The following is a 26,485-nucleotide window of genomic DNA, read 5'->3' as shown; positions in this document are numbered from 1 at the left end:
TTCCCCTTGGTCAAGTGAAGAATAAACTTAAGATCCTTGCGATGCTGCTGTGTTTGTTTATTTTACATAAACTCTTACAGTGCTGGAATATTATTTATTTTATGTTCAAGTCTTCTTGACTCATAACCCTTGTTGTAATAATTTACAGACACTAAGTGAAGAGCAACATATAGGGCTTCTTTGAAGGAAGAGACTTTGGCACTGACTAATAGTCAATTTTATTTTATTTTCAATTGCAGCTTCCTCTGTTGTTTTCGTAATGAGACGTGTGTCTTTATCTCTGAAAATTAGTAAAAAAAAAAATTTGGGTGAAGTGTCCCTTTAAGCCTTCCATTAAAAAATAAAGGTTGTTCATGAGAGGGCACCATGCCAAGTCCTGCAAACCAGTCTTGATAAGAGCTAAAAAGGAGCATCTGGCTTTTTCCACGCTCTCATCTAAATCTGTCGGCCCGAAATTACAGCCGTTTGACTGAATTCTGAATTTATACAATCATTTTCAGATACCGGGAAAATCATTGATAATTAATTTCCAATCGTCTGTTTTCCTCGTGACTTACAGGGAACTATGGGGAGAGCGGCATGGAGGCCTTCAAGGAGCTGGCCTCTCAGGAAGGCTTATGTATCGCCCACTCAGACAAGATCTACAGTAACGCAGGGGAGAAGCACTTCGATCGTCTTTTGAGGAAACTTCGGGAACGGTTGCCCAAAGCTCGTGTGGTGGTGTGTTTCTGCGAAGGCATGACTGTCCGAGGTCTCCTGATGGCCATGAGGCGACTGGGAGTGTTTGGAGAATTCCTCCTGGTGGGCAGGTACGTTTGGTTTGAGCCTCTTTTTTAATTGACAGTTGAAAGCGTCTCTTGGAATGGCAAGAATTTTGCGGGTCCGTGAGGCTGCGAGGCGCTCCTTGTTGTCCTCCTGATGTTCAAATCACCATGGAAACCAAGAAGAATTAGACCACATACCAGTAGCACTGAATAGAACTATCTATGTATAATTGGTATTTCTTTAGAAAGAAAAAAAGGCACTAATTCCTCTCCAAACATTCGATAATGATGCTGAGTCAGCATTATCCGATTTTCTGTTTGGATAATCACTCCATCTCTTTGACTTTACATTACACATCTTCTTTCTCTGTTAGAGTCAATGGAGAGTGACAGTGATTGACTGTGGCAAAAATCTTAGTCATTAGAAAAAGGGCAAGTAGAGTCTTGTCACACACTTATACAGTGGTGCATTACATTATAGAAATAGCCCTCAAGGAACATTCACAGTTGTCAGGAGAAGCGGCGACCCTGATGCCAACTTTCAGTTCATTCATGCAACAACGCCCCCTCACCCTCCATCATTTCAGAGAGGAATGAGGTCTTTGGCACCAGTCTGTTGTAGAGCAGTTGTCAACTGTATTTTTATGTGAGGGGGGGACATTAATAAGACAGCTAAGGATGACAGAGGCTTGTAGCCTAGCTAAGCAGTCATTAGAGATTTGCTGAACGCTGCACGGGCGTAGCTCAAATACTCACCCATCATCCCCCTGACAGGAAGAACCTCAGAGACAAACTGCAGCATCGTAACTCCCATCACCGCTCGTCCTAACGTTCAAAGATTTAGAACTGGACCTTTTCCACATTATAAAGATGTACGACTATGACGTGACACTTTCAAACATTGGACTTCCTTAAATCTGTAGTGCATAACATCCAAGTCAAATCACACAATGCTGATTAAGCCAATCAAGGTTTTACATGACTATATTACCTCCTCAACGTGGGCGGAGTCATCATAGCACGGCTGCATGAAACTGCTGTGACTCCATTTTACACACGACGCACACAAACCTAGTGGCTAGTGACTTGTAAAGCAGTTGTTTTGGATGTACTGAATCATTAGAATCAGTTCATTAAAAGGATTTGTTCAGTATTTCCTGCATGACCGGAGCACAGACGGGGGGAGGGGTTGTGATGTGGTTCGCGCTTTCGGCAGTGCTGTCGCTAAATACGCCAGACTCCTCTGTTAAATGTTGAGCTTTTTAGGCATTTCCACGCTAAATGTTGGAGATTAACGCATGTTTTCAGGATTTTTATATCTTTTTAACTGATCTACAGTTCAGCGTTGTTTGGTTTGATTCTTGTGTCGGACATCGCGCTCATGACTCTTCCAGTCACGGTACTCTGACCAATCAGTGGCGGGCAGTCTGACGACGTCACGCATAGTATCGGCTCAGCTCGCTTGGAACCTCAAGAGCAGGCACTAACAAAGTACCAGGTACTATCTACTAATGGAAAAGCATAAAAAAATTGTGCCGAGTCAAGCCGTGCCGGGACTGCGTAGCAAAACAGTTTATTTTGGTAATTACTCAAAATTCTTCGTGGGGGCCGCAGAAGTTCTGCCCTGGGGCTTTAAGTTTATTTAGTGGCATTATTATGATGCATATGGAGGATGCTCTGTGCAGTGTACCAACGGTTGTTGGTACAAGTGTGTTTTGCAAGAAAGCTCTTTGCCCTCTTTGATTCTTACTGTTGATCTTAAATATAGAGTAGTGTCACACTCTATTGGCCAGAGTAGTTAAACTTGATTTGCTGACGATAAAATGCCTTAAACACTAACCATGTCTTTTAAAACTTTAAGCAGCCTAATTAAAAACTGCCTTGTTGCGCGCAGTAAAATCTGGCATTGTCATCATTTTAGAAGAACTATGTCCTTCTTTCTTTAAACTCTCCCTGTGGTGGAAACGAAGCAAAGGCAAGTGCTGCTCTTAGCAGCTTCTGTTTGTGCTGTTGTATTCAGTGTATACCTGCATGTTTAAGTTCTGGGCAGGAGCACTCTTTCCTTTAAGATGCAGAACATGCCTTTTAAATTATCTATTATAATGACACTCTCGGGCTACATTCCCATATCTCTCTCCATAGAATAGGACGGGAAAGTGGGCCTTTTTTTAGCTTTTGTGGATGTCTCCATGGGCGGAGAAAAGGCTTCTGGGTCAGAGAGAGAGAGAGAGAGAGAGAGAGGGAGAGAGAGAGAGAGAGAGAGAGAGAGAGAGAGAGCAGGCAGGTGCCAAACCATGTGTGTTTCCTGGCATGTGTACTGGAAAAAAATGTATTAGCTGATCAAAGAGGCACTTGTTAAAGTTATTATATTTTGAATTTCCACCTCTTTCATGACCTTATATCTTAGTGTACATGTTTGTGGGTATGTCAAAGAGTATTGAAGAGGTGTAAAATGCACAGGAAAAAAAGAATACAGTTAATGAAAGAAAAGGAACAGAGCAAAAACAGTAGTTACAGGCCAAAAAACTGCTATAGCCTCTTTCCTGTTTCATATGTATTCTGGTTTATTTTGCTTAATCTGATACATACTTCCATTAAACTGGGAAATTGAGCGAGAAGGAAAGAGCTAGAGTTAAAGCTGAGGCATTCTGTGTGTTTGCTTGTTCTCCCTGTGCTTGCATGGATTTTCTCGGGGTACTCTGGCTTCACCCCACAGTCCAAAGATGTTGAGAGATTCAATATATTTGCCCTGAAATATGCTGGCGAAGAATCCACATCCCACCCCGTCTATCACGCGGTGCCAGCTGGGACTGGCTCCAGCTCCTGTGTGAGGATAAGCGGCACAGATAATGGGTAAACAGATGAGTCCACTAAAAAAACACTGGTGGCAATTATAAGTTCACATTTCAGGCGTCACACACAGCTTTAATGGCAAAATCATTACAGGGCAAGCAATAAAGTTGATGACGAGGAGCGTTAACGCTGCACGTTTTGTTCAAAAATCTGGCTGCTTTCATGAACAATTTGTTCTTTCAGTTACAGCGAGCCCATTAGGCCAAACAGCATAACAATTTAAATGTTAAAGTGCCACAGCAAAGTGTATCACCCCTTATCACAGATGACCGGCGATGTTCACAGAATTACATTGGTGCTTAAATTTCAGCACCACTTTAATGTAGTATAATAACTTGCAAGAATGAGGATGTATAGGAGTTTGCAGCCGATGTCGAGGCAGCTATTGCCAGGTACTCTACGTTTGCATTGGTCCTTATTCCCTTCCATTGACGGTGCTCTCGACACAAGCAAACAAAATTGGAGTGGAAACCTAAATAAGCGTCAAGAGAAAAACACACGACACAGCCACAGTAACATAAACTGTGAGTAGACGACGGTGGAGAGTTTTGAGTGTGAGAGTTTTATTTTTGCTGTTGAGTGAACCTGCTCTTTAGACAAGAGCCAGGTGTGGCAGCGCGCTCGACCCACTTTATCCCTGACCTGCAGACTCCACTCTGAATCACTTCAACAACTTTACCTCCACTCTGCTCAGCGCTTGTCAGTTGGAGGAGCCCTCAGATGTCAGTCACGATTTTTGCCAATCAGCTGCTGCCATTTACTCCGTGACTGCTCGCGCAGTTTGTTTTGCAAATAAACACTGATCCTTTATCATGACTATAAACTGAGGTTGAGAACTTGTGATTCACTTCCCTTTTTAGAGGAAGAAAACTCACCATAAGGCAATGACATCATTTTAGCCTACACCAATGAATGGTTCAAACTTCACATTACATTAGTTTTATAGATGACAGTGATATCATCTCTCTATGTACAGTCAACCGACACGTAGAGCCTGTAACTGTCCAATTTAACCTTCCTGTAATGTAAGCAACATTAGTGCTCGTGTCAAAATGATATTTCCATTTAGTTATTTTTAAACGATGGGCAAAGTTTTGCTTTTCATTTCATAATCTATCAAAGACTAAAGTTCAGCATCGGGTACTTCCATGACAAATAGAGCCTGTCAGAATTATTCAACATGACTTTTTTTCCCCCTTCCCTCAAGTGCCTCTTTAAAGTCTTAGGCATGAATCGTTTTATGTCCAACAAAAGCTACAGATAAATGTAATACACACACCTTAAGCTGAAACTGTATATAAAAATAATACAGGTTAGTTGTGTATGACAAGAATGTGATTTATTCATCGGTATTTGTTTAAATGATATATCATAATCATGGGAACATTCGCTTGTCTCGTTCTCTTTTCTAACCATATGTACAATGAGCATAAGGAGACAGCCATCCCATAGTATTTCAGATTCTCCAGCACCACCAAAACAACTACATTTATAGATTTTGTTTGTCAAGAAGAAGCAAATCATATCTGACCCCTGAAAGTTATACTCTATGCAGCTTTGTTTTAAAAGCAGACATATTTAGTCAATGGGAATAAAATGCAAATCAGCCACAGTAATCCTAATTGAAAAAGAAAGGAAATATATGGAAATGTGGCCAATTTGAAATTGTAATGACTCATATTCAAAGTTATGACTGTGCTGCAATATGTCAGGAATGCATTGAATATCTGTGTGTTAACCAGTGTTTTTACCCTGAGGCAAACGCTATTAAACCATCTTCTAAGTTGCAAGTTATGTAAAGAAAGTGCCATGGAGTACATCAGTCAGCTATCGTTGTCTCTGCAGATTTGAAACTGTGCCGTGTGTTTTTCCTCTCACTGCTTCTTCTGCCCGATCCCCTCCACCAAGCCCAGTTTCTGAGTTGCAGTGTGCAGTGAACCCACCTCCTCATTTATCCGCCCGCCCAATTAGCAGCATTGGTTTTCCCTCTCTCTCTCTCTCTCTCTTTCTCTCTCTCTATCCCTAATGCTGCCTCGAATGCTGTTATTACTAAACACCATTTGCATAAGCCGCTTTTCCCACATGTAACACTGGTTTTTACACTCGCAGCTTCCATTTGCAAAAAGCTCCATCGTTTTGTTCCGGGCAAAACGGACACTGAGACGGGAATGCGGATGTTCTGCCTCTGTTGTGCCTTGGCACTAGTCATTAGTGGGTTATGACTGTGTCGGCGGTGCAAGGAAAGCTGTGAACCTACATTGTGTGTGTCACATGCATTTCTGCAGTCTGAGCTTGAATGAATGAAATGTTGAGGACACCAGAGAGAGGGAGAGGGAGTTGTGGCTTGTCATGTATAGCTGCCTTTTTCCTGTCATCTTGCAGAGGCTTTGAACTCCTCCCATGCATCTCAAGAAGGAGAACGAGGAGGATGTGGAATTCTGCCTATTGACTTCTTCTCCCAAACCAATTTGGCAAATAGCGGGGCATGAGCAAAAAAGACGACTTATCTCTGGCAGCAACTCTGGCAACAACACCAAAATAAATGGGTGTCTTCTTTTCCTCCAGATTTGTAAATGAACAAGAGGTTAGGACTGAATTTATTTTCCTTTTAGGCTTTTGGTTATTAATCCTTCCTTAATCAAAAGAACAAAATTAAACAGTTCAACTGGATTATAAGCTTTCTGTTGTACATATAGTACTTGGAGGATTGTATCTAGACTAAAATCAGTGGCAGGAGTTTTACAGATCATCTTGTATTCTTTCCCCACTTCCCAGAAACATCCTTTCCATGTCTGTCTTTCAGTAACAACACAGCGCAACTGATGCATTAGTAACGAATGTTGAGGTGTGCAGCGCAGAGGAAGGGGCTGCAAAAAAAGGAGCGATGTTGAACACTGAGCCACCATCTCCATGTTACTCTCCATGTGTGATGTGATGCGGGAGGCATGAGCGTTCATCTGCACTACAGCACTGAGTTTATGGAGAGTTTACTGGGGCAAATATGCAGGAATCGAGCTCAGGTTTACCAGAATAAGGGGCTTGTGCGCTGCTTGCGTTACAGTCACCATGGAGATGTTGTTTGGGGCTCGTGACAAACTTGGTGTGATGCTCTTACGACAGATCTGTCATTCAGTCTGCTCTATAAGCACAATAGTCCCTTCTCAGTAAATATGGCTGACATCTAAGAAAAAAATCCTCCCCGGCAGCAACAGCAGCAAAGATTGTAATTATGAGATAAGGACGACACACTGTCAACGTTCATTCAGACACTCGGCTCCACTTCCTTTACTTGAACACATACGTGGTTCCGGAGCAGTACATTCAGGTTGAGTCAGGATCTGCGATTGCATCTGTTTGTGTTCCACTTAGCCAGTGAGCACAATGAGCTGCATTTGAATATTTATAACACGCCTCTGATGTTAATTGTAAGCAGCCACGCATTGTCAAGGACATCGCTCAGTTTTCAATTGATGCCTTGTGTTCCCCCGGTGCAAGGGGATGGGTGAATGACATTGGAGTGATCAAAAATAGCACACTGGCTTCGCATCTGGACATAGTTGTCACATCATGATTCGCAGACAGCGGAACACTTTCTTCTGCAAACAGCGTAACCTTGGATGAGAGAGAGAGTGGATGGATATAACGTGAGCACAAAGAGAACAGTGAAACACCACAGATTTGTCAGAATCTGCCACAATAAGATACTGTAGGGCTGCAGCAAATGGTTGAAAGAATATTAAATAAATGTCATTAACACTTAGCTGTGCCTTCAAAAAGGTTACGTAAACACACCTAGAACTAAAATATGTTCATAAAAATGAAGCAACAAAAATGTATTATTATTGTTTTAACCAACATCAGTCCTCATCATACTTATCAAATATTTTTAAATATTAGGTGTTAAATTGCCAAGTTTTGTCATGATGCATCTTCATTTTATGGTCTAAAAAAACACAATAAATTAATTATTTTCGGTATACTTCATGCAAACTGGATTATGTTTGGTTTGATTATTGCGGTCCGGTATATGTGAATGATTAGCAGAATTTTTTTTTATATGCATTATTATTTTTATTTGTTTATCATAAAGAAATAGCCACATTAACACACCTAGAGTACCAAAATGTGCTCGGCCCTCATCATACATATCAAACATTTTTAAAGTTTTTAACCCTTAAATTGCCAAGTTTTTGTCACGATGCATCAAAAATGGTGATTTGAATGGGTTTCAATGAGCACGTTTTTGTGCAAAGGTGTGTTAGTGTGAATATTTTTAGTAAACGTTGTTTACAATAGACTAAAAAAAAAAATTAAACAAAATTAACAATACGCAAGAAAAAAAGATACGATTTTCAAGAAATTAAAAGCCAAAAACACAAAAATGTCTCTAGGTATGTTTTAAATACAAAAATCACCCACATTCTTTGCATTTGAGGTCCACTGTGTAACATTCAAAAGGTTTATTGACATAAATTCAATATTCTGTATGTGTAAGTGTATAATCACTAGTTATATAATATATACAGTATATATTGTGTTCTTTCCCCCTTAAGTTAACTAACATTTATAAACTAAATTCCAGTTGATCAACAGAGACACTTTACATTGTATTGTAGCGCTACTGAGACGTTTGACATTGGTGTTACGGAGTCATTTCATCGCAGTAAGACTGAGAAATGTATTACTCCTTCAGCAGCGTCACATTTAACTGGCCATCAGTCACTGCTACTCTTGATACTCAATGCAGAGACTGTCATGGGATTAGTAGTGAGATTACATCCCTTGGTAGTAAAAAGCAAAAAAAAAAGTCAGCGTAGAGCCTCTCAACTCAAACTGGGGCATGATGAATAAGTAAAAGCAGCATGTATGGGCTTTTAAAGGCTGCCCAGTTCACCCAGGGCCACTCTATGTCACCTCTAGAGAGAGATCTGCTGCTGCTGATGCTGCTCCTGCTATAAAGCTAACAAGCCATACCAGCACTCTTGTTATTTTACTCCACAGGGTCAGAGACGTAAGAGAAATGGATGATATTGGGAGGCTGTGGAAAGGTCAGAGAGGGGGGAGAGAAGTCTGCAGGGTGAAGGTGGAATTTCTGAGCAAATTTACAACATAGAAAATGTCTATATTCACACACGTACGAAATTTAAACACAATTAGAATGAGGCTCTAAGTTCACAACACAAGACACTTTGCAATTACTAAGGTTACGAACCTGTGCTATGATTGAGACTGCAACAAAAAACACAACAATGGTTTAAAATGACCTGGAAAAAAGACAAATATTCTATAATATTCTATTCTTTGGCAACATTTAACCGAATTTCACATTGAATCAGGCAAGTGGTTATTTATATCAAGACATTATTTCTTCTTCTTAGAGGCGCCATATTATTATTTTCTTTTTGTAAATCTCATTTGATCAGATGATTATTGCGACAATATCCACTTTATCTGTAAAAACGTATCCTGCTCATTCATCTAAAACAAGACAAACATTGAAATTGCGCTAATCTGATGAATGAAAGAGGTTCAAATTAAAAGAAGCTTCTCCACTGAGACCAAGTGCGATAAAATGTGGAGCTCATAAAAATGATCATCTCAGAACTTCCACCAATGACTGACAAAGAGGTTGGTGTTGAATTAACAAAAACATGAAGAAAACATCACAGATTTAGACTTAGTTTTTCTTATTAATGGAGTCATCGCTTTGCAAATTCTGCTTGATGAGATCGTAAATAAATATTATGAACGTTAACACCAAGTTTAAACTACTGAGGCCAAAGCTAATTTTCTTAAAACCAAGACATTAAACAAACACACGTTGTAACACAGCTCAGTTGTTGTGAGTCAAAATTTCTAAAATAATTTCAACATTTATTCTTTATTCTTCTATATATGTATATATATACACACACACATATATATATATATATATATATATATATATATATATATATATACATGAACACCGAGGTAACATAAAATCAGATTTTGTGCTATTAGGTGTCTCTGTGTTAGGCCCTGAGAGTTTTGACGAACTGTTTGGAGCTCTGCCAGACAGAGGAGGAGAGGAAAGCGAGAGGAGTTTCATTTTGCTTCATCAGGAACAGTCAAGCATGTCCTCAATCGCTTGTGCATTATTCATGTCCGGAGCTGAACAGCTCCTGTCTCTTCATCTAAAAGCCAATCTGTTTTCCACTATATATGTTTAACACTAAATTGTATTGAACAGGCCACATTAAATGCATTTAGGGCAGTCAGTGTCTTTATGCTGAGTACTGGGGTTACCACACGCGCGCACACACAAAGTCAGTGTGTGTGTCTTTGTGAAGGGAAGGCAGAAGTGGGAGAGAGACAGAGACTGAATTGACTTGGAGTTAATGAGCAAAATGTGACCAGGACAGATGCAACTCATGTGCGTCTGACTCTAAACTCAATTAGGATATGGAAAAGAATGAAAATACAACTATAGAGAAGATATAAATCACAGCAAACTATATCATATATAAACTATAAAAACATCTTTCTTTTGTTCTGTAAATTAATCATCAGTGTTTTCATCCGCAGCAACAATATAGTCCTCAAAAATCCTCTGTTTACATGTGTTTGTAGAGTTTGCTTGGAGCAGCTTACGGGGCCAACATCTTTTCAAGGTGCCGCCATTATATTACATGTCATCTTTCAAGGTAACTTGATTTTAAACAGTCAGAATTGGATGTATACATGAGAATTCATTGCTTATTGACCAATTTACCAAAGATCTCTGGACATCACATGGCTCACTTTGTTTACACCGCCATGGTGGCAGAGAAAGTTCTGCAAATAGGAACAGCAGTGCCTTCAATTTTCTGATTGACTTTCTCTCGTCCCCAGGGAAGCTGACACATTGCATTAAAAGCATTAACATTAGTTAGTGTTGGATAACACAAGAGGAATTTGTTTCCTGTGGGTTCCCAGTGTTTTTGTCTTCTGTGCTTTGTGTGCGTTTAATGGCAGTGATGCCCCTTTGCCATCTCTGGAGACCTTTAAGAATCTGGTAAAATGCTGCTGCCTTTGCTTTTCCCCTAATGTTGTGGTATCCTGAAGGCACAACAGTTGTCCACCACCCTCACTTTGTATGCATACAGGCAGCACAGAGACAAGTTGACATATTACCTGGTATAATATATGCTGTATATTCATACAATGGCATAGCTTTACTTCTGGCTGGCCAAATGAAACCCTGTGGCAGGCCAGCTTTTGCTCGAAAGGCTCCTCTTGGTTCCAGGTTCGTTCCAAGCTCTTTTAAGAAATGACTCAGCCTCTCTTTCTGTTTTTAGAAAATTAAATAATCCATTATATATATACAGTTATCCATTATATTTCCACGTCGCTTATGCCGGTCACAGTGAATGCTGTATATTTGTTGGTACATTGAGCAGGTCTCTTAACTTTGAACATGTTATTTCTCGTATCCGAGAGACAGATGTCAGGGTCAGTGAAAGACTGTGGAGTCTATTTTCATGAAATTTCCCTTCTTTCCATTCCCTGGCTTTTAGCGCGAGGATGACAAGAGCTGCTCCATCTCACTGGTTTTATGGCGTCCTTCTAGGATTCTCACAAAGGTTGACAGGTGTCTCCTTTTTCTTTGAATTGAGGTATTGCGTGGACATAAAGGTCGGAGACATTGACCTGCACACACACGTGCACGCAAACACACACACATGCCCTCATCCATCACTCAGAACATCCCATGTGTGCAGTAATTGATTCCATGGTGAGTCACACAGCACCTAATTGGTGCGTAGCTGTCAATAGCGCAGGTATTTCAAACAGTATCTGGCAGCCTACTTTAAAGTCAGAGAGACTCTGGTTTCAGATGCAGAGAAACTAAGCAAGCAACAGTGCTGTTTATCTGTTCATTTGTTTTTCAGTGTCCCATTCGCTGGTGTTTCCAATTACTCTCAGAGCCCACTGGGCAGTAGCGTGTCCAAATTAGCTTGCTAGGGTAAAGACTGTTGCACAGACGGTTACACAGGCAAACAAACAAAGCAAACTGAGGGGATTGTGCCAAGCCCACAATTACAGCTGAGGCACCATTGTTGAAATTGCAGATTGCTGCGGTGGACTTGAGATAAGCCAGCAGCCGATGCTGCCATGCTAATTTAACTTTGTACAAATGTGGAGGCAGTGGTTTACCTACATGTGGTGGAATCTCATTAATTGCTGATGCTGTTGCTGTGTTTTCTTTTTTTTTGCCGCCGTTTAATGAGAATTTGTCCATTAGTCGCCAACTGAAGTAACACAATGAGATTGAACCTGTGGCTGCTTCAGACTTTTCAGTCTTCCTTCTCTGTTTGTTTGCTGGTTTGTATCTGCAAATTGTTTTTGCATGATTTTGTTTTTCACTCATGCATGTCCTCCGTAATCCAGCTGCTCGTTTAAAGGTGGAAATAAAGTCATGGACCATGTAGTTTGTTTGTTTATTTTCAGGCACATAATCATATCAACATTCAAATAAAACTGTAAAACTTTAATTAGCCAACAAAACTTTTTTTTGCCACTTCAAGTTTACATAACCCAACACCAAGGTAACAAGATGACTTGACTCAACAAAACCATTATTTTTTATTCTGACCATTTCTTATCTGTAGCTTTAAGTTTAAAATGATATACTCTTATATATAATTTAATACACTTTGCATCACCGTAATTACATGACGGTTTGTGCTATCAGGAAAATTACAAGTACAAGCTAACGTGTGGTTATTATGGTAATTTCACTTGCGCTGTTTCAGGAAGCCGGCAAATCAGAGTCTTTGTCACCAGAGAGGAGAGTGTTGAAAAAACCCCTGTACATAAGTTTCCATTTTTTTGGCCCGTTTTTGGACATTTTTGAACAAATGTTATTTTATATATGTTTTAAACTCTTCATATTTCAAATGTAACACACACATTCTGGTGTTTGTGTATAACTACATAAGAATTGTTAATACACCATTGTAACACACAGTAAATAATTGTAAACAACTGCCAGATATTCATGGACCTTTTGAGGCTTAGGTGTTAAAGGGTTAATAGCCAACATATCCAAATCACTGACAAAAAACTTTAATGTGTTATTATTGTGTTATTGCCTGAACACATCAGTCAGTGAATGCATCACTGGCCACACAGCTGTGATGCTCAGCCACTTCTGACTTTCTACTTTTCATTAGTCTTTTGTAGGCGTGTGTGTCAGTGTGTACGCTTAATATCTCAGCAAGTGACTGTTGCAACAGAGTTATCGCATCATGGTCGTGTCATTTAATAAACTTTAGCGTTTAAATACTGGTTGACAGGAGCTCTCTCCTCTGCCCTGTAGCTCGGAGGAAAAAGCATGAATGAAACTGGGAATCTGCTCTTTAATTTAAAGCTGCATCGGTGAAATCTGTTTTATTTAAATTGTGTAAAATGAAATTACAGCCTGATGCCGTGCAGAAAGGTTTAAGGGGCTTGTCAATGTCAATAAGCAGTTAAAGGTTAAGTATCATCACTGTGTGGCAGCTCACAAAATGTGTCGTGTCACGTCGTGTCTCTCTTACCGTTTCCCCCTGCAATCATTAGCTTCTTCCTCGTTTCACATTACGGCTTCTTTCCTCTCGCTCCTGCAGTGATGGATGGGCAGACCGCTACGAGGTAGTGGAGGGTTATGAGCAGGAAGCAGAGGGCGGAATCACCATGAAGCTGCAGTCTGAGGTTGTAAGGTCCTTTGATGAATACTACCTGAAGCTGCGCCTGGACACCAACACCCGGAATCCCTGGTTTGCCGAGTTCTGGCAGTACCGCTTCCAGTGCCGCCTGCCGGGTCATCCACAGGAGAACAAGAACTACAAGAAAGTCTGCTCTGGTAGGTGACAACCGACACATTCATGTTTCTGTCATTTAAATAGTAAATAAGAAGCTGTTTAAGTGTATCCATCATTATTTTTTATCTAAGTGTTAACTAGAGTAGAGTATCACTACCTCTGTATTTTTCTGAGCTCCTGCGTCACCACACCCCAACCAGAGCCTTAAGGTCTTCTGACCAACTGCTGCTGGAGGTTCCTAAAATCAGACTTAAGTCTAGAGGTGACAGTGCCCCCAGACTCTGGAACAGTCCCCCCCTCTATATTAGAACCTCTAGAGACTTTTAAATCCCTTAAAACCCACTTCTTGTCTCTGGCGTTTAATGAGCACATGCTAATTTTACGTTATATTGTTTTTTTTATTGATTACTGTCATTTTATTGTTTTTATTCTCATCTTTTTATTTATTTATTTACTTAAATATTTGACTGTACTCTGCACTTTTGTTTACGGCTGTTGTTTTAAAGGTGCTCTAGAAATACAGTTTGAGTTGAGTAGAGGGTTGAATTTGAGTGCAAAACTGAACAATAGCAAACACGTGTTCCTCTGTTCTCATCCCTGAATGTTTTTTTTTCCATTTGCTCTCAAAAAGGCAATCATGGTCAAGGGAAAGCCTGACGTGCTCACAGCATTCAAACCACAATGTCTCTCAATGAATCTGATCAAGAATACACTGCAATATAATCAAATAATCACTGCACTGTCAAAAAACTGCTCAAAATGATGAATAAACTTCAATGTGTGGTTTGTGATGACGTTTCTAATGTCAGAGCAGTGCAGTCATAGATGGTTTTCTACTTTCTCTGCACACTGTTACCTCTTTTATTCAAGACCTCCAAGGTGGTAAGTGCATTTTTATAGGCACTGCTGTAGTGATGACAGAACTGCACATGCGCTCAGTCAGTATTTGACTCTTCCAAGGCAGGAAGAGCTTGACTGATGCTTTGGTAGACACAGCACATCTCTTTAAACTGTAATTTTAATTGAATGGGCAGATGTTTTCACCCCGGTGGTGTCAGGCTCTCACTCAAACTGAGGAGTGCATCAGTCAAACTCTGAGCTTGTCTCTACTGTGTGAGGAAGAGAAAAAAAGAAAATGTCCTCACACTTGCACAAAGGAATGTTTCACTGAGCACACACTATTCACCCGAACAGCTGTAACACCTGAAAATGTTTTTTTTTATTGTTAAATGCATGTTTATGTCGTATAGACAAACACATTTTAAATGCACTGTCACTGGGAGTCATTTTCCCTCAAACATGAAGGATAAATCTTCTTCTAAGCTGCTTAATTCACATCCTCCAAAACACTGGGGTTTGACTGCGGGACAGTGCCTTTAGAAGGCTGATGGTGTTGCACAACGTAGCGTCCACAGATTTCCCCTCGCAACAGATGCTCTCCATGTGTTCCATTTTGAGCTTTAGACATCTTATTATGATTTCCTTGTATTTTGCTGCAAAAAAAGGTTTTATTTCCGTCATGCATTGTGGGAAAACCTTAGATTTTCTTTTGCAGCACAACATTTTCTCCATCCTCACATTATAGTGGCTATTTGAATACAGCACAAAATAGGAGACAGCAGACCATATGAGGCCGTTATTTATGTTTTTATTTCTTTCTCTAACAGGAAATGAAAGTCTGCATGATAACTATGTTCAGGACAGTAAGATGGGCTTTGTCATCAATGCCATATATGCCATGGCTCATGGCCTCCATGATATGCACCAGGAGTTGTGCCCACGAACGCCAGGACTCTGTGAGGCCATGGACCCCATCGATGGCAGCAAGCTGCTGGACTACCTCTTAAAGACGACCTTCAGAGGAGTCTCAGGGGAGGAGATTTATTTTGATCAAAATGGAGACACCCCGGGAAGGTAAGAAGATGAGGAAAAGAGGTCTTGTATAAAGCACCTAGAAGGGATACTTGAGTAAAAGTACAATTATCTTACCAGAAAATGACTTTTTACAATATTATTTAAACTATATGACATTTACTGTACTTAAGTATCAAAAGTAATTAGCTTTAGAAAAACTAAAAAAGTTGGTAGCTCAGTGGTAGGGCGAGTTGTCTTTCAACGGCAAGGTTGTGGGTTCAATTCCTGGCCCTGATCGTCTATGTGTGTCCTTGGGCAAGGCACTTAACCCCATGTTGCACTGTGTGAATGTGTGAATGACAAAACTGTAGTGCAAAGCACTTCATCAAGACCAGAAAAGCTCTATATAAATACAGACCATTACCAACTCTTCTTCTGATTTTATTTGGTAGTAATGAGTAATAAAGATAGTTAGTTATTTTGTACTTGATTACAGTAACGAAGTATTTGTACTTTGTTACATGACAACACTGGAGGAAGGTAGGCATAGATTGTTAGATTTCATCAGCTTGGTCCTAATCTGTCTCTCTTCTCACGCTCCCTTCCTCATTCATTCACATGCACCAACACACATGTTTACCAATCTTGAGCCCAGAAGGATGTAATTAGTTTGGACTGGAACAGATTCAGGGGGATTGTCTGCCATATAGCAGCCACTTCCTTCTCTCCTCAGTCCAGCAGGGTTCAGCATTCAAGAGTCAGAAAACACAGATCACACAGATGTCATTCCTTCATCGACTTTATAGGTCAGGTCCGGCACGATATGTATAAAAATGAGGCCATGGTGTGCACAGGCATGAGCTTGTGATGTTTCACTGACAGGGGACTTTGGGAGAGAGAAAAAGATTTTGCTAAGCTGTGGAATCATCATCATGAAATTACCTGTCACTCTCACCCTTCCCCCATCCTCCCTCTGTCTCTACTCTGTTCTACTTTTTTCATTCTTCCCTTAATAACCTCATTTCCACTCTCACCCTCTTACCCATCCAGGTATGACATCATGAACCTCCAGAGCGTGGAAGACAGTCGCTATGACTACATAAATTTGGGCTCCTGGCACGAGGGCGTCTTGAGCATTGACGACAACAAGCTGTGGTTGAACAGCAGCGACGTGGTCCACTCTGTGTGCAGTGATCCCTGCTCTAAAGGACAGATCAAAGTAGGAATTCAAATCCTTTCTTAAAAGCAAATCCTTTGCCGTTTAATCAACTGTGTCAATGTTCATCTAGTCAGGAAAAAAGCAGATGCATGAGAAATCAATATTCACTCTGGAGAGGATGTTTAAAACGTTCTCAAGCACAGAAGTGCCAGTGTTTATGTGAGTAAATAGGAGCTTGGCTCAAGTATGCTCATATCATTCTGACAAGTGCATGAGAAAAACACAAGAGGAGTGGTTTTGCTCCTTCCTTCAAAATAATACTGGCGGGATGTCAGCGTTTTTATGTAAATGCTCACGTTGGCATGCAAACCCTAATTTAACATTAATCTATGCCGTTTTGTGGAGATTGTTCACTTGCTAAGAATTAGCATGTCACAAATGATACGAATAAACGACGATTTCGACGATTTCACAACATTGCTAAGATATTGATCAAAAAGCCAATCACTTTACCTCCAACTGAGTCACAACATAACACAGGATCAAGGGTCAAGCGGACCACCAATCTCCGGGGACCATGAATGTCTAATAATTCATGCTGTTTGTGTGGCTAAAAATAAGCAGATATTACAGAGATCACGCAGAACTGCTTAATGATGAGTAAAAGAATTGGCAACTGTCTCATTAAACACGAGTTATGCGTTCCTCAGCTTTCATAATTACCGATGCCGTTTTGAAGGTGACTCAGTCGTACTGTGTCACAAACAAAGTTTGTGTTTGCAAACTGTAGAAGATCATTTCCCGTATCGTTTATCCTCACTCACGGAGTAGACCAGCTCACTGTAAATAATACAATCCGGTATTAAGCCCAGTTTTTTTGTTTTTGTTTTTTTCTTGATATGCCCTGATTTGCTTCATCTGGGGCCAAGTGTTTTCAGTCTAGCTATACACTAAGTCGCCCTGAGGGAGGGTGTATCCTCTCTCCTGGCTGCTCACGCTCCACCCCCCCCTTTCTGCTTTGTTTCCTGCCCTACTTATCACCCTGCTTTACATATCACAGTGGTGGTAAATGCAATTGCCCTTGTTTTATAAACAGTATGTCTGGGGCTCAAGGAAAAAAATAAACAACATATCCTCATCTTCATTAACCCATTGATGCCGATTACATATTTATGCTGCTTGGGGTGTGATGTGCCTCTTGTCACGGCTTAGTACCGAACATGTCCGTGACCCCTCGTTGTTGATGTCTTGACCTTGTCTGCGTGCAGGTGATCAGGAAGGGCGAGGTGAGCTGCTGCTGGATCTGCACCACGTGCAAAGACAACGAGATTGTCCAGGATGAGTTTACGTGCAAGGCATGCGATCTGGGATGGTGGCCCGATGACGAATTGGCAGGTAAGAGAGAGAGAGAGAGCGAGAGAAAGAAAGAAAACAGTTTGTGAAGAAACATTTCTCCATCCTTTCCATTTTTTAACACCTTAATGAAACTACAATTCTTATTTTTCACATATTTCCTGGAAGCTAACGCAACCATGTGGCCACTCACTCTCTTATCAGCACATTTCTATCTATCTTATAACAGCACAAACACTTTCTCTTTGACTATTTTCTTCTCTCAAACAATCTCATTATCCACCATCAGCCTCTTCATACTTCACACCCCGACACCTCCTTTTGCTGATGCTTTTCATCATTAAGGGAACTACGTCCCAGCTCAGCCCTCTTTACATTCTCAGCCTCCTCCCAAAAGTAATGCTGCTCACTTACTCCTCACTGCTCTTTGTCTTATCGTGACCCAGTGGTTGTTTTGACAGTGAAGCCCTGGGAGACGTTTGAGCCGTCTTTCGGGGGGGAAAACTCTGATTACATGTCTCCATCTTGATAAAGAGAGTTGGTACTCTTTAGAGTTAGGCCGCATTGTCTGTATGGTGAGTCACATGCTCTTCAGGGCATCAGTTTTTCCCTCTCGTCTCATTTTTTTCAGTCGATTACACAAAGGAAAAAGGGCTGAGCTGATTTGCACCTTGTTGGAGAGATTAGGCATTGCTTAGAGAAGAACCCTTTTGAACATTTTTGGTGTTAAAGGGCTATTTCACCCAGATCTTTTACTCATAAAACTTGACAGAAACACAGTGAAGTGCAGCAACGTCAGGCTTTTATTTTATTTGAAGGAAGTGACTTTGACGTGGACTTCTACTCAGTTTTATTAATTTTTTCAATCCCAACTTCCTCTGTTGTTGTGGGAATGAGACGTGTATCTCAGATCCACTGTCTGATGATGGAAAGACACATTTATCTCAATACAATCATTAAAAATCATTACTCCATCATGCAAAATATACATTTGCCAAGAGAAATTGACGACAGCTAGCACATATACCTGTGTAACATGTGATTTCCACCCTTGTTCGTTTTTGACGCTTATGCTCCAGTAAGCTAAGCTGTCGCTGAGTGGTAAAAAACAGTTTGCAGCAGTGTGCTTCTGACACTTTTCCTCTAAAGTGTGACTTTAACTGAAGTGCTCTTCAGTTGAAGACTGTGCCAGATTGTGCAATTGTGTCAGTTGAATCAGATTTATTCCCAGTATATATGGACTACTAAACAACAATACAGTACTTCTGAGCCTCCGATGGAACATCTCTCTCTGACAGAAGATAATCAAACAAAAGCCAGAGACAGTGTCCTAGCTGTGAGCTGTAAACTCATTACTTCTAAGCAGAAAGCCGACGATAACATTATCTCAAAGCCTGCATGGGCTCAAGTTGCCTCCTCTTCACATCAGATTCACCGTGGGTCCCACTCTGCAGCCGCGTGTACCTGCACTAACTCTGCAGCTACACATGGCAGTGTTATCCGAGTGATAAGTCAAATCTTCCATTTTGTGAGGGAAGCCCTACTTTAGCGGAATGAGTGGTTTACACGTTACCACTTGTCACATTTCATGTTCAAAGTGCCCCAAGCTTTCTGACACGACGGGTATTTGAGCATTTCAGATTTTACATGATTTGACATAGTGCGAGTTCATGTTGCACACACTGCCTCACTCGTCATGGCACTGACTGTAATGCTAATAGCAGAGGCATGTCATTATGGAGTCTTAAGGCGGGGAGGTCTTTTTTCGTGGATGCAACTAGTGCATGGTGACAGAGTTGACACAAACCCACGTGTCTGCACGTGCAGATTTGTGTACAGCTGAATGCTGATTACAGATGAAACTAGTTCCATCTTGGACACCTGATCTCTGCTACAGACCCTCACAACTTCCCTCATGTCTCTCATTTCCCCACCTGCACGTTGCTTCTTTTTTCTGTCATGATGCACCTTTCATTTGTGGGTTGTCGGACCAGCAGCAAATGTATCAGACACTTTCCTCTGCTCTTTCCAGGCTGTCAGCCGCTGCCTCTGAAGGTCCTCGACTGGGCAGATGTGGAATCCATCGTTGCTGTGGTTTTCTCCTGTGTGGGCATCCTGATCACCTCCTTTGTCACCTTTGTGTTCATCCAGTACCGCGATACTCCCGTGGTGAAGTCCTCCAGCAGGGAACTCTGTTATATCATCTTGGCAGGCATCTTCCTCGGTTACATCTGTCCCTTCACATTAATCGCTCGTCCCACGGTGCCCTCTTGCTACTTACAGCGGCTTCTGGTGGGTCTTTCGTCTGCCATGTGCTATTCTGCCCTTGTAACCAAAACCAACCGCATTGCCCGCATTCTGGCTGGCAGCAAGAAGAAGATCTGCACCAGAAAGCCCCGATTCATGAGCGCCTGGGCCCAGGTGATCATTGCCTTCATGCTCATCAGTGTGCAGCTGACACTGGAGATTACACTCATCATTCTGGAGCCTCCAGAGCCCATCAAGTCATATCCAAGCATTCGTGAGGTCTACCTCATATGTAATACCAGCAACGTAGGCATGGTGGCGCCACTGGGCTACAACGGCCTGCTGATCATGAGCTGCACCTATTATGCCTTCAAGACACGGAACGTCCCAGCCAATTTTAATGAGGCTAAATACATTGCCTTTACGATGTACACTACCTGCATCATCTGGTTGGCCTTTGTGCCGATCTATTTCGGCTCCAACTACAAGATCATCACCACGTCCTTCTCTGTCAGTCTGAGTGTAACAGTGGCCCTCGGGTGCATGTTCACCCCCAAGATGTATATTATCATCGCCAAACCAGAGAGGAACGTCCGAAGCGCCTTCACGACCTCCGATGTGGTGCGAATGCACGTCGGAGATGGCAAGTCTGCTCAGTGTGGAACTAACAGCTTCCTCAACATGTTCCGGCGGAAGAAGCCTGCTCCCGGAAATGCTAAGTGAGTGACCTTTTATGTTGTTTATCCAGTTTTATGATGACTTCTGGGGTGACTAGGACGCCTAAACACTCAAATGGTGCAGTGACCTACCTGTCTAGACTGTGTATAAAGGGGACGTAGTCTTTTCCAGGTGATGAGATTTGCAATTTCACAGACGTCAACTGCAACCAGACACCTATTGGACAATTCCAGCTTCTCTTAATGGAACTTAATTAAAAAAAAAAGAAAAAAAAAAAAAACATCATATGAGGACCTGGAACTAGTGATTGAGACCAGAAACACCTGAGGAAAATGTTTCTGCGTATTTTTTTTTCATTATGTCACGAGAATATTTGTGTGTTTATGCGTCAATGCTGTTGTTGTACATTTAACTTTCCAGTACCCCAGTCTATGTAAAACCAAAGTATTTAGATACCATAAACACTGAAGTTTATCAGAGTGAGAGTGAAGAGTGAAGAATTATCAATGCAATGAATCTAAATCGAATTGATATCTCAAGTGGGACGTTTGAAGCTAATGGGCTATGCTAACATGCCGGTGATAGTAGTAAGAGAATATAGACGTCACGCATTTAAATTAGACTTAAGACTTGCATATAACTTTTTTGAGATCCACAGCAGTGACACACGTGGACACGTGTCTAAAGTAAGAATTGTGGCAGAGTATGAGAGTGATCCCAATATGTCTATGTGTTGTCTCGCACCTTTGCTATGCAGCCTCTTCTAATCCTAATCTTCTAACCCTTGAACCTTTTAAAGTGAGCTGCACACTGTCTGCAGAGTGTCAGAGCTGGCAAATGTTTTGGCATGGGAGGTCATTCAACTCCGTCTCTGGAGAGCTGCACTGTCACCTGACACTGACCAATGGAGAAACTCCAATTCTCATCAGCCAAATAATCCTAAACTGATCGTAAAAATTGTAACTCAGCTTGTCCATAAAGTCTTAACGAAGACATTCATAGTCTACAACCAAGAGGTGGAGTTTTTGTAGAAAGCTGAGTAGACAAATTCTGTTTTTTTACTTGATTTTAATGAGCATCACTTATTGGCTGGCATTGGCAAAAAAAAGAAAGAAAGAAAGAAAGAAAGAAAGAAAAATGTTTGTGACATTGCAGCCCTTTCAGAGAGAGACCTGCCACCTTACTGCTTTTGATTTATCCTGAATTAACCTCACATTTAACTTCTGTCAGCATGAATGCCCTTTTCCCTCCCCACGTCCCCCAACTAATCAAATTAGAGCCAGTCTTAGCTCATTCTGCACTAAACTATAAAGTCTTCAGACAAGTTCACGCGCCAAAAGAAGTATTTTTAAAAATGCATGTCTCCCCGTTTCAACAATGCAACCACTTTGTTAGCCAGGAGTAAACGAGCTGAACGGCTCCTAATTCTGTAAGCTAATTGTCTGAAGCAGTTTGGAGATCATAATGCTGTCTGCAGCACATTATGAATCACTGTTTACGATGATAACTCTAAGGCTCGTTAAAGCTCGTGAGTGGCGAAAGCTGTCCGTGTCGAGACGTGTGGTACAAAAGTATTTTAACATGCATCTAAAATGTTGAAATGCTGCCGCTTCCCTGTGTCATTTTGCTGCTGTGTTGATTTAGTTTTTCTGTCTCCACCTCCCGCATTCCAATGATAGTAACTTGGGTCTTTATCTCATTCATAGTTCTAATGGCAAGTCTGTGTCATGGTCTGAATCAGGTGCAAGACACCCTCCGAGGGGGGGGAATGTGTGGCACAGACTGTCTGTGCATGTGAGGAAACAGGAAGCCGGCTTGAATCAGACGGCAGTCATCAGGCCCCTAACTAACACCCCCGACCCCCACAGTTGCAAGCCCCCCGCCTGTGACCTTGGCACAGACCAGCATATCCCTCAAGCACAGCCGGGTGCTAAATCTCTGTACAACCAGGTGGAGGAAGACGATGAGAGCGACGTGCAGCGCCCCCTCTGGAATCCCACTTGCTCTGGACAGACGCAGAGGCTGACGCCCGAGTTAAATAAGCCGGATTCTCATTTACCCCCTCGCTTGATGAGCCGCACTGCAGAGCACTTGCAGGGGGCTGTGGTGGACACACACAGCTCCCACGTCCCCGCACTGAATGATCACGCACAATGCTCGAAGGCAGTGCCCGCCGACGAGCCTTTGAGCTTGACACCCTCTGCGCTTCCACGTGCGGGAGCATTTGAAGAGCAAGGGTCTGAGGACGAGGAACTGGACCTCTTACACAGCTACATTTATAACGCCAAGGAGGAGGGGGAGGAGGGGGAGATGCAGGATGTAACTCAGAACAAGTCAACTCTGGAGGATTCCCTGGCCCTCTCTCCCCCCTCCCCTTTCAGGGACTCTATTTGTTCGGGGGAGTCTGTCAGTGGCTCCCCTGCCGTGGAATCCATGCTCGGGAGTCCTCCGAGCTCAGTCTACACCTCAAACATGTTCCAAGACTTCGCACACAGCTCCTCGACACTGTGAGAGCAAAACAGGCACTGACACGGTGGCTGTCAGCACAATTGTTCATCACACGTTGTGACATTGCATTTGCACAAACAGCTACACAACCACACGAGAACACACAATATTTACCTTTCAAGACATTCTTCTTCTTCTTTTCTTTTTTGCTCCATCATTCGCTTGCTCGTATTTATTACTCTGCTTTTTATGAGTTAGGGGCCGATGCCAAATTGTAAGTAGGAATCATCCATGAGTGCTCACATTTGTAGAAGGGCTGACACAAAGCCTTTCTGAGAACAGAGTGCCAAAACTGATAAGCTTTTGTGCCAAAATCTTCTACCAATAACACAACATTGAGAAGTAAGGGATGTAGCTGTGGTTTTCATGGAACAATTGACTGGTCTGCAACAAGAAATGTAAAGAAAAGTCCAGTCTTGTGCACATTATGTGCATTTTAAGATGCCGCCGGACACCAAACTCTTAAAACCACAGTCACTCAAGTGCATTTTCATGCCAGTTCTGATTAGCTCTGCTCCTCTCTGCCAACTCTTTTTTTCTCATCAGTGTGTTTCACCTCAGCTTTCTCTCGTCAGACCTCACTGCTGTTTGAATAGAACACAGATAGATTAACAAGTGCAGTAAAGTTAAATATTACTTTTATGTGTTGCAAAGTGTGCTCAACAACACAAAGATACGATCGCGTGAACCGAGAGTCCGCTGAAGGCTCGCGCTGTACGATATGTGACAATGTGCCAATCGAAAAAAACAACAAAAAAAACAACAAAAAAAAGAAAAAAGATCAACCTACATCCCTTCTTTGAATTTCTACGATGTAGCTGATACAGGTTCGTGTGATTGTAGATGATGGCTATGTCGTTTATTCCGTTTACACTCAGTCATGACCCTGAGAACAAGTTTTATGAGCATGGGATGTGATAAAAGTGAGTTTGCTGTGTCATTGTAATGAAAAAACACAGTACTTGTACAAGGTCTCAAAGTTTGTAATACTGTTAAGCCATCTCTTGTTTTTCACACAGGTGGTATGTTTGTAATACTGATAAATGTTTCTATATTTAGAATGTCAACTGAAAAAAAAAAAGAGAAAAAGTTTATACATTTTGAAAAACTGTCCTCATATTCTTGTTCAGGAGCAGTGTGTTTGGTTTTTGGGTAACTTTTAGGCTAACTTGAGTCGACTGTATCCTCTTGATAATATTCAGTTGTTAAAGTAACAGATGATTAGATGCTTCTAGTAGTGACATGATACATGTTTGGATTTTCTTTTGCTTAAATCTTGCATTATAAACTTCAGTAGTTACTTCAGGTTAAGTTTCTTAGTTCTTTACCTATAAGAATGCAAATTATTACCGAGTACGAGACTATACAGTGCGTAGTGCAATTGTATTGTATTTCCAAATGTTTTAGTCCATTATAGTGTAAGTTGTTAACTGATTTTAACCGATGTAAAATATACGAGAGAGCCAGCTGCTTAAACACTGTCAGATCTAGAATGAAATAGGCCTTTTATGTTTTGGGTAAGCTGAACAATGCTGTAAAATAAAAACAAGTATTTATATTAAGAAGACTTGTTACTGCCTGAAAACTGGTTGTGTTATTAGGCTGGTTAACATGCACCTCCAGCCTGTCACCATGACTGGGACACAGACACTCGGCCTCAGTGAAAACAGCTTACCTAATAAAAGCAACTACATTTTAAGAATATTTATATACTTATCTCACCATAAGACAGCCTTTTCTGCCCACACTGAAGTCCATAGAGAAAATCAGCAATTTAAGCTCTCCAGGAAACAGGAGCTGCTGGTCTTCTGCTGCTGTGTTTACTTTTTTTTTTTACGTTTGTGTCACTAAGGTCAATCTTAGGAAGAATTTTAAATACCAAAGTTACAAAAGACACATTCTTAAGAAATCATGGACTTATGCAGGCATAGATTTTATTCGATGAGCTTCTTTCTAATTGTTCTTTTCCACCATAGAGTTGTAAATTACAAAACGGGCTCAACTCCACTCAGTTTTTTTCTCCCACAAACCTTTTTTTTTTTGTCGTACTTCTTGGCAATTCCGCTCCTGTTGTGCAGCATGAGAGTGTCACTGGGCGACACACGATTCAAAACACTGCTACACCAAGAAATACAGAGAGAGTCGCGTGGAACTGATGTTATAGGGTTGCCAACCGTTTTGTAAAATAAGGATTCGTTCCATATTTTAAAAATAAAAGACGTGTTTGTGTTGAACAGTTGCGCAACGCACTTTGTTCCAAGTTTATTTTTGATTATCCAGTCAGTGCAAAAATGACAGATTAGACTAATGAAGATTGCACGAGGGAAAATATAATCCTCCTCCTGCTGTCCGGTGCTCTCCATCTGTCTGTCATCACTATTACTGTCCAACAGAAAACGACTTTTAATTGATCGTCTGACTTGCTGTGAGTCCTGGGTTTCGCTTTATTTTACACATTATTTCGTTTTGTTATCTTTTACTCAGCTGTGAAAGTGTGTGGGGTTAATGTAAAGTATATCAGGTACATGGGGGGGTGCGATATGTACAGCAGGACAATTCAATTACAAACTCAGTTGGGACACATTTTCATACCAATAAATTTAGCTGGGCCAGACATTAATTTTCCTGCAGCCAGTTTAAATGTACATTAAAATATAATTAAAGAACTCGCAATAAAAGGATTTTGGTCATACCTGTCCTTTGTACAACCTCAAAGTGTGTAAAAAAAAAGAAAGAAAGTGCACAGTATTAGCCAACTTAAATAAAAAATAAACATGTTTGTCATCTCAAAGTGCATGAAATCAAAAAGGTGCACACTATAAGAATGTGTTTCTCTTTGAATTAAGATAAACAAATGTCTTAAATGACCCACAAACGTCTCAAAGTGCCTTTAACAGAATTCAAAAGAACTATTGATGCTATCAAACCTCATCAGACTACTTTAGGAATGTATGTAGGAATCTTTGAGGGACAGTGAAAAAGTGTCTCTCTAGTTTTTCCTCAGTGTTTCTGGTGGAACCACAGGCTGGGCCACTATGAAGTTGGACACGGGCCGCATGTAGCCCACGGGCCACCATTTGAATAGGCTGGATGTACAGTATAGTTCCTCATTTTATTTTCCGGAACTTGGCAACCCTGAACTGATAGGATTGTGTGACATTCATGTGACACACTGCAGCTTTAAGGTTAGATTTAGTGTTTTATTTATAAATTAATCTCAGTCTGTTGTTTTTTTTGTTTTG

At 41.2% G+C, this 26,485-nt stretch overlaps 1 protein-coding gene across 2 annotated transcripts in view; it reads left to right on the top strand.

The window, feature by feature from the left end:
* The window catches only part of grm1a (glutamate receptor, metabotropic 1a), a 34,063-nt gene extending 9,262 nt beyond the window's left edge, over nucleotides 1-24,801 (top strand). Inside the window, exons 3-9 of one of the 2 annotated variants that reach the window (XM_058612864.1) lie at nucleotides 560-809; nucleotides 13,250-13,485; nucleotides 15,112-15,358; nucleotides 16,349-16,517; nucleotides 17,726-17,852; nucleotides 19,843-20,776; nucleotides 22,442-24,801. In XM_058612864.1, coding sequence (XP_058468847.1) covers nucleotides 560-809; nucleotides 13,250-13,485; nucleotides 15,112-15,358; nucleotides 16,349-16,517; nucleotides 17,726-17,852; nucleotides 19,843-20,776; nucleotides 22,442-23,246 — 2,768 coding nt within the window. In that variant the 3' untranslated portion in view covers nucleotides 23,247-24,801. The remainder of the gene's footprint in view (nucleotides 1-559; nucleotides 810-13,249; nucleotides 13,486-15,111; nucleotides 15,359-16,348; nucleotides 16,518-17,725; nucleotides 17,853-19,842; nucleotides 20,777-22,441) is intronic. The other variant, XM_058612866.1, reaches the window with a different exon arrangement.
* The last annotated feature ends 1,684 nt before the right edge of the window (nucleotides 24,802-26,485 follow it).

Source organism: Solea solea, chromosome 17 (assembly GCF_958295425.1).
Source record: "Solea solea chromosome 17, fSolSol10.1, whole genome shotgun sequence".
NCBI lineage: Eukaryota > Metazoa > Chordata > Actinopteri > Pleuronectiformes > Soleidae > Solea > Solea solea.
Note: the sequence above shows the minus strand (reverse complement) of the source record. Positions and strands in the feature narration are given on the sequence as shown.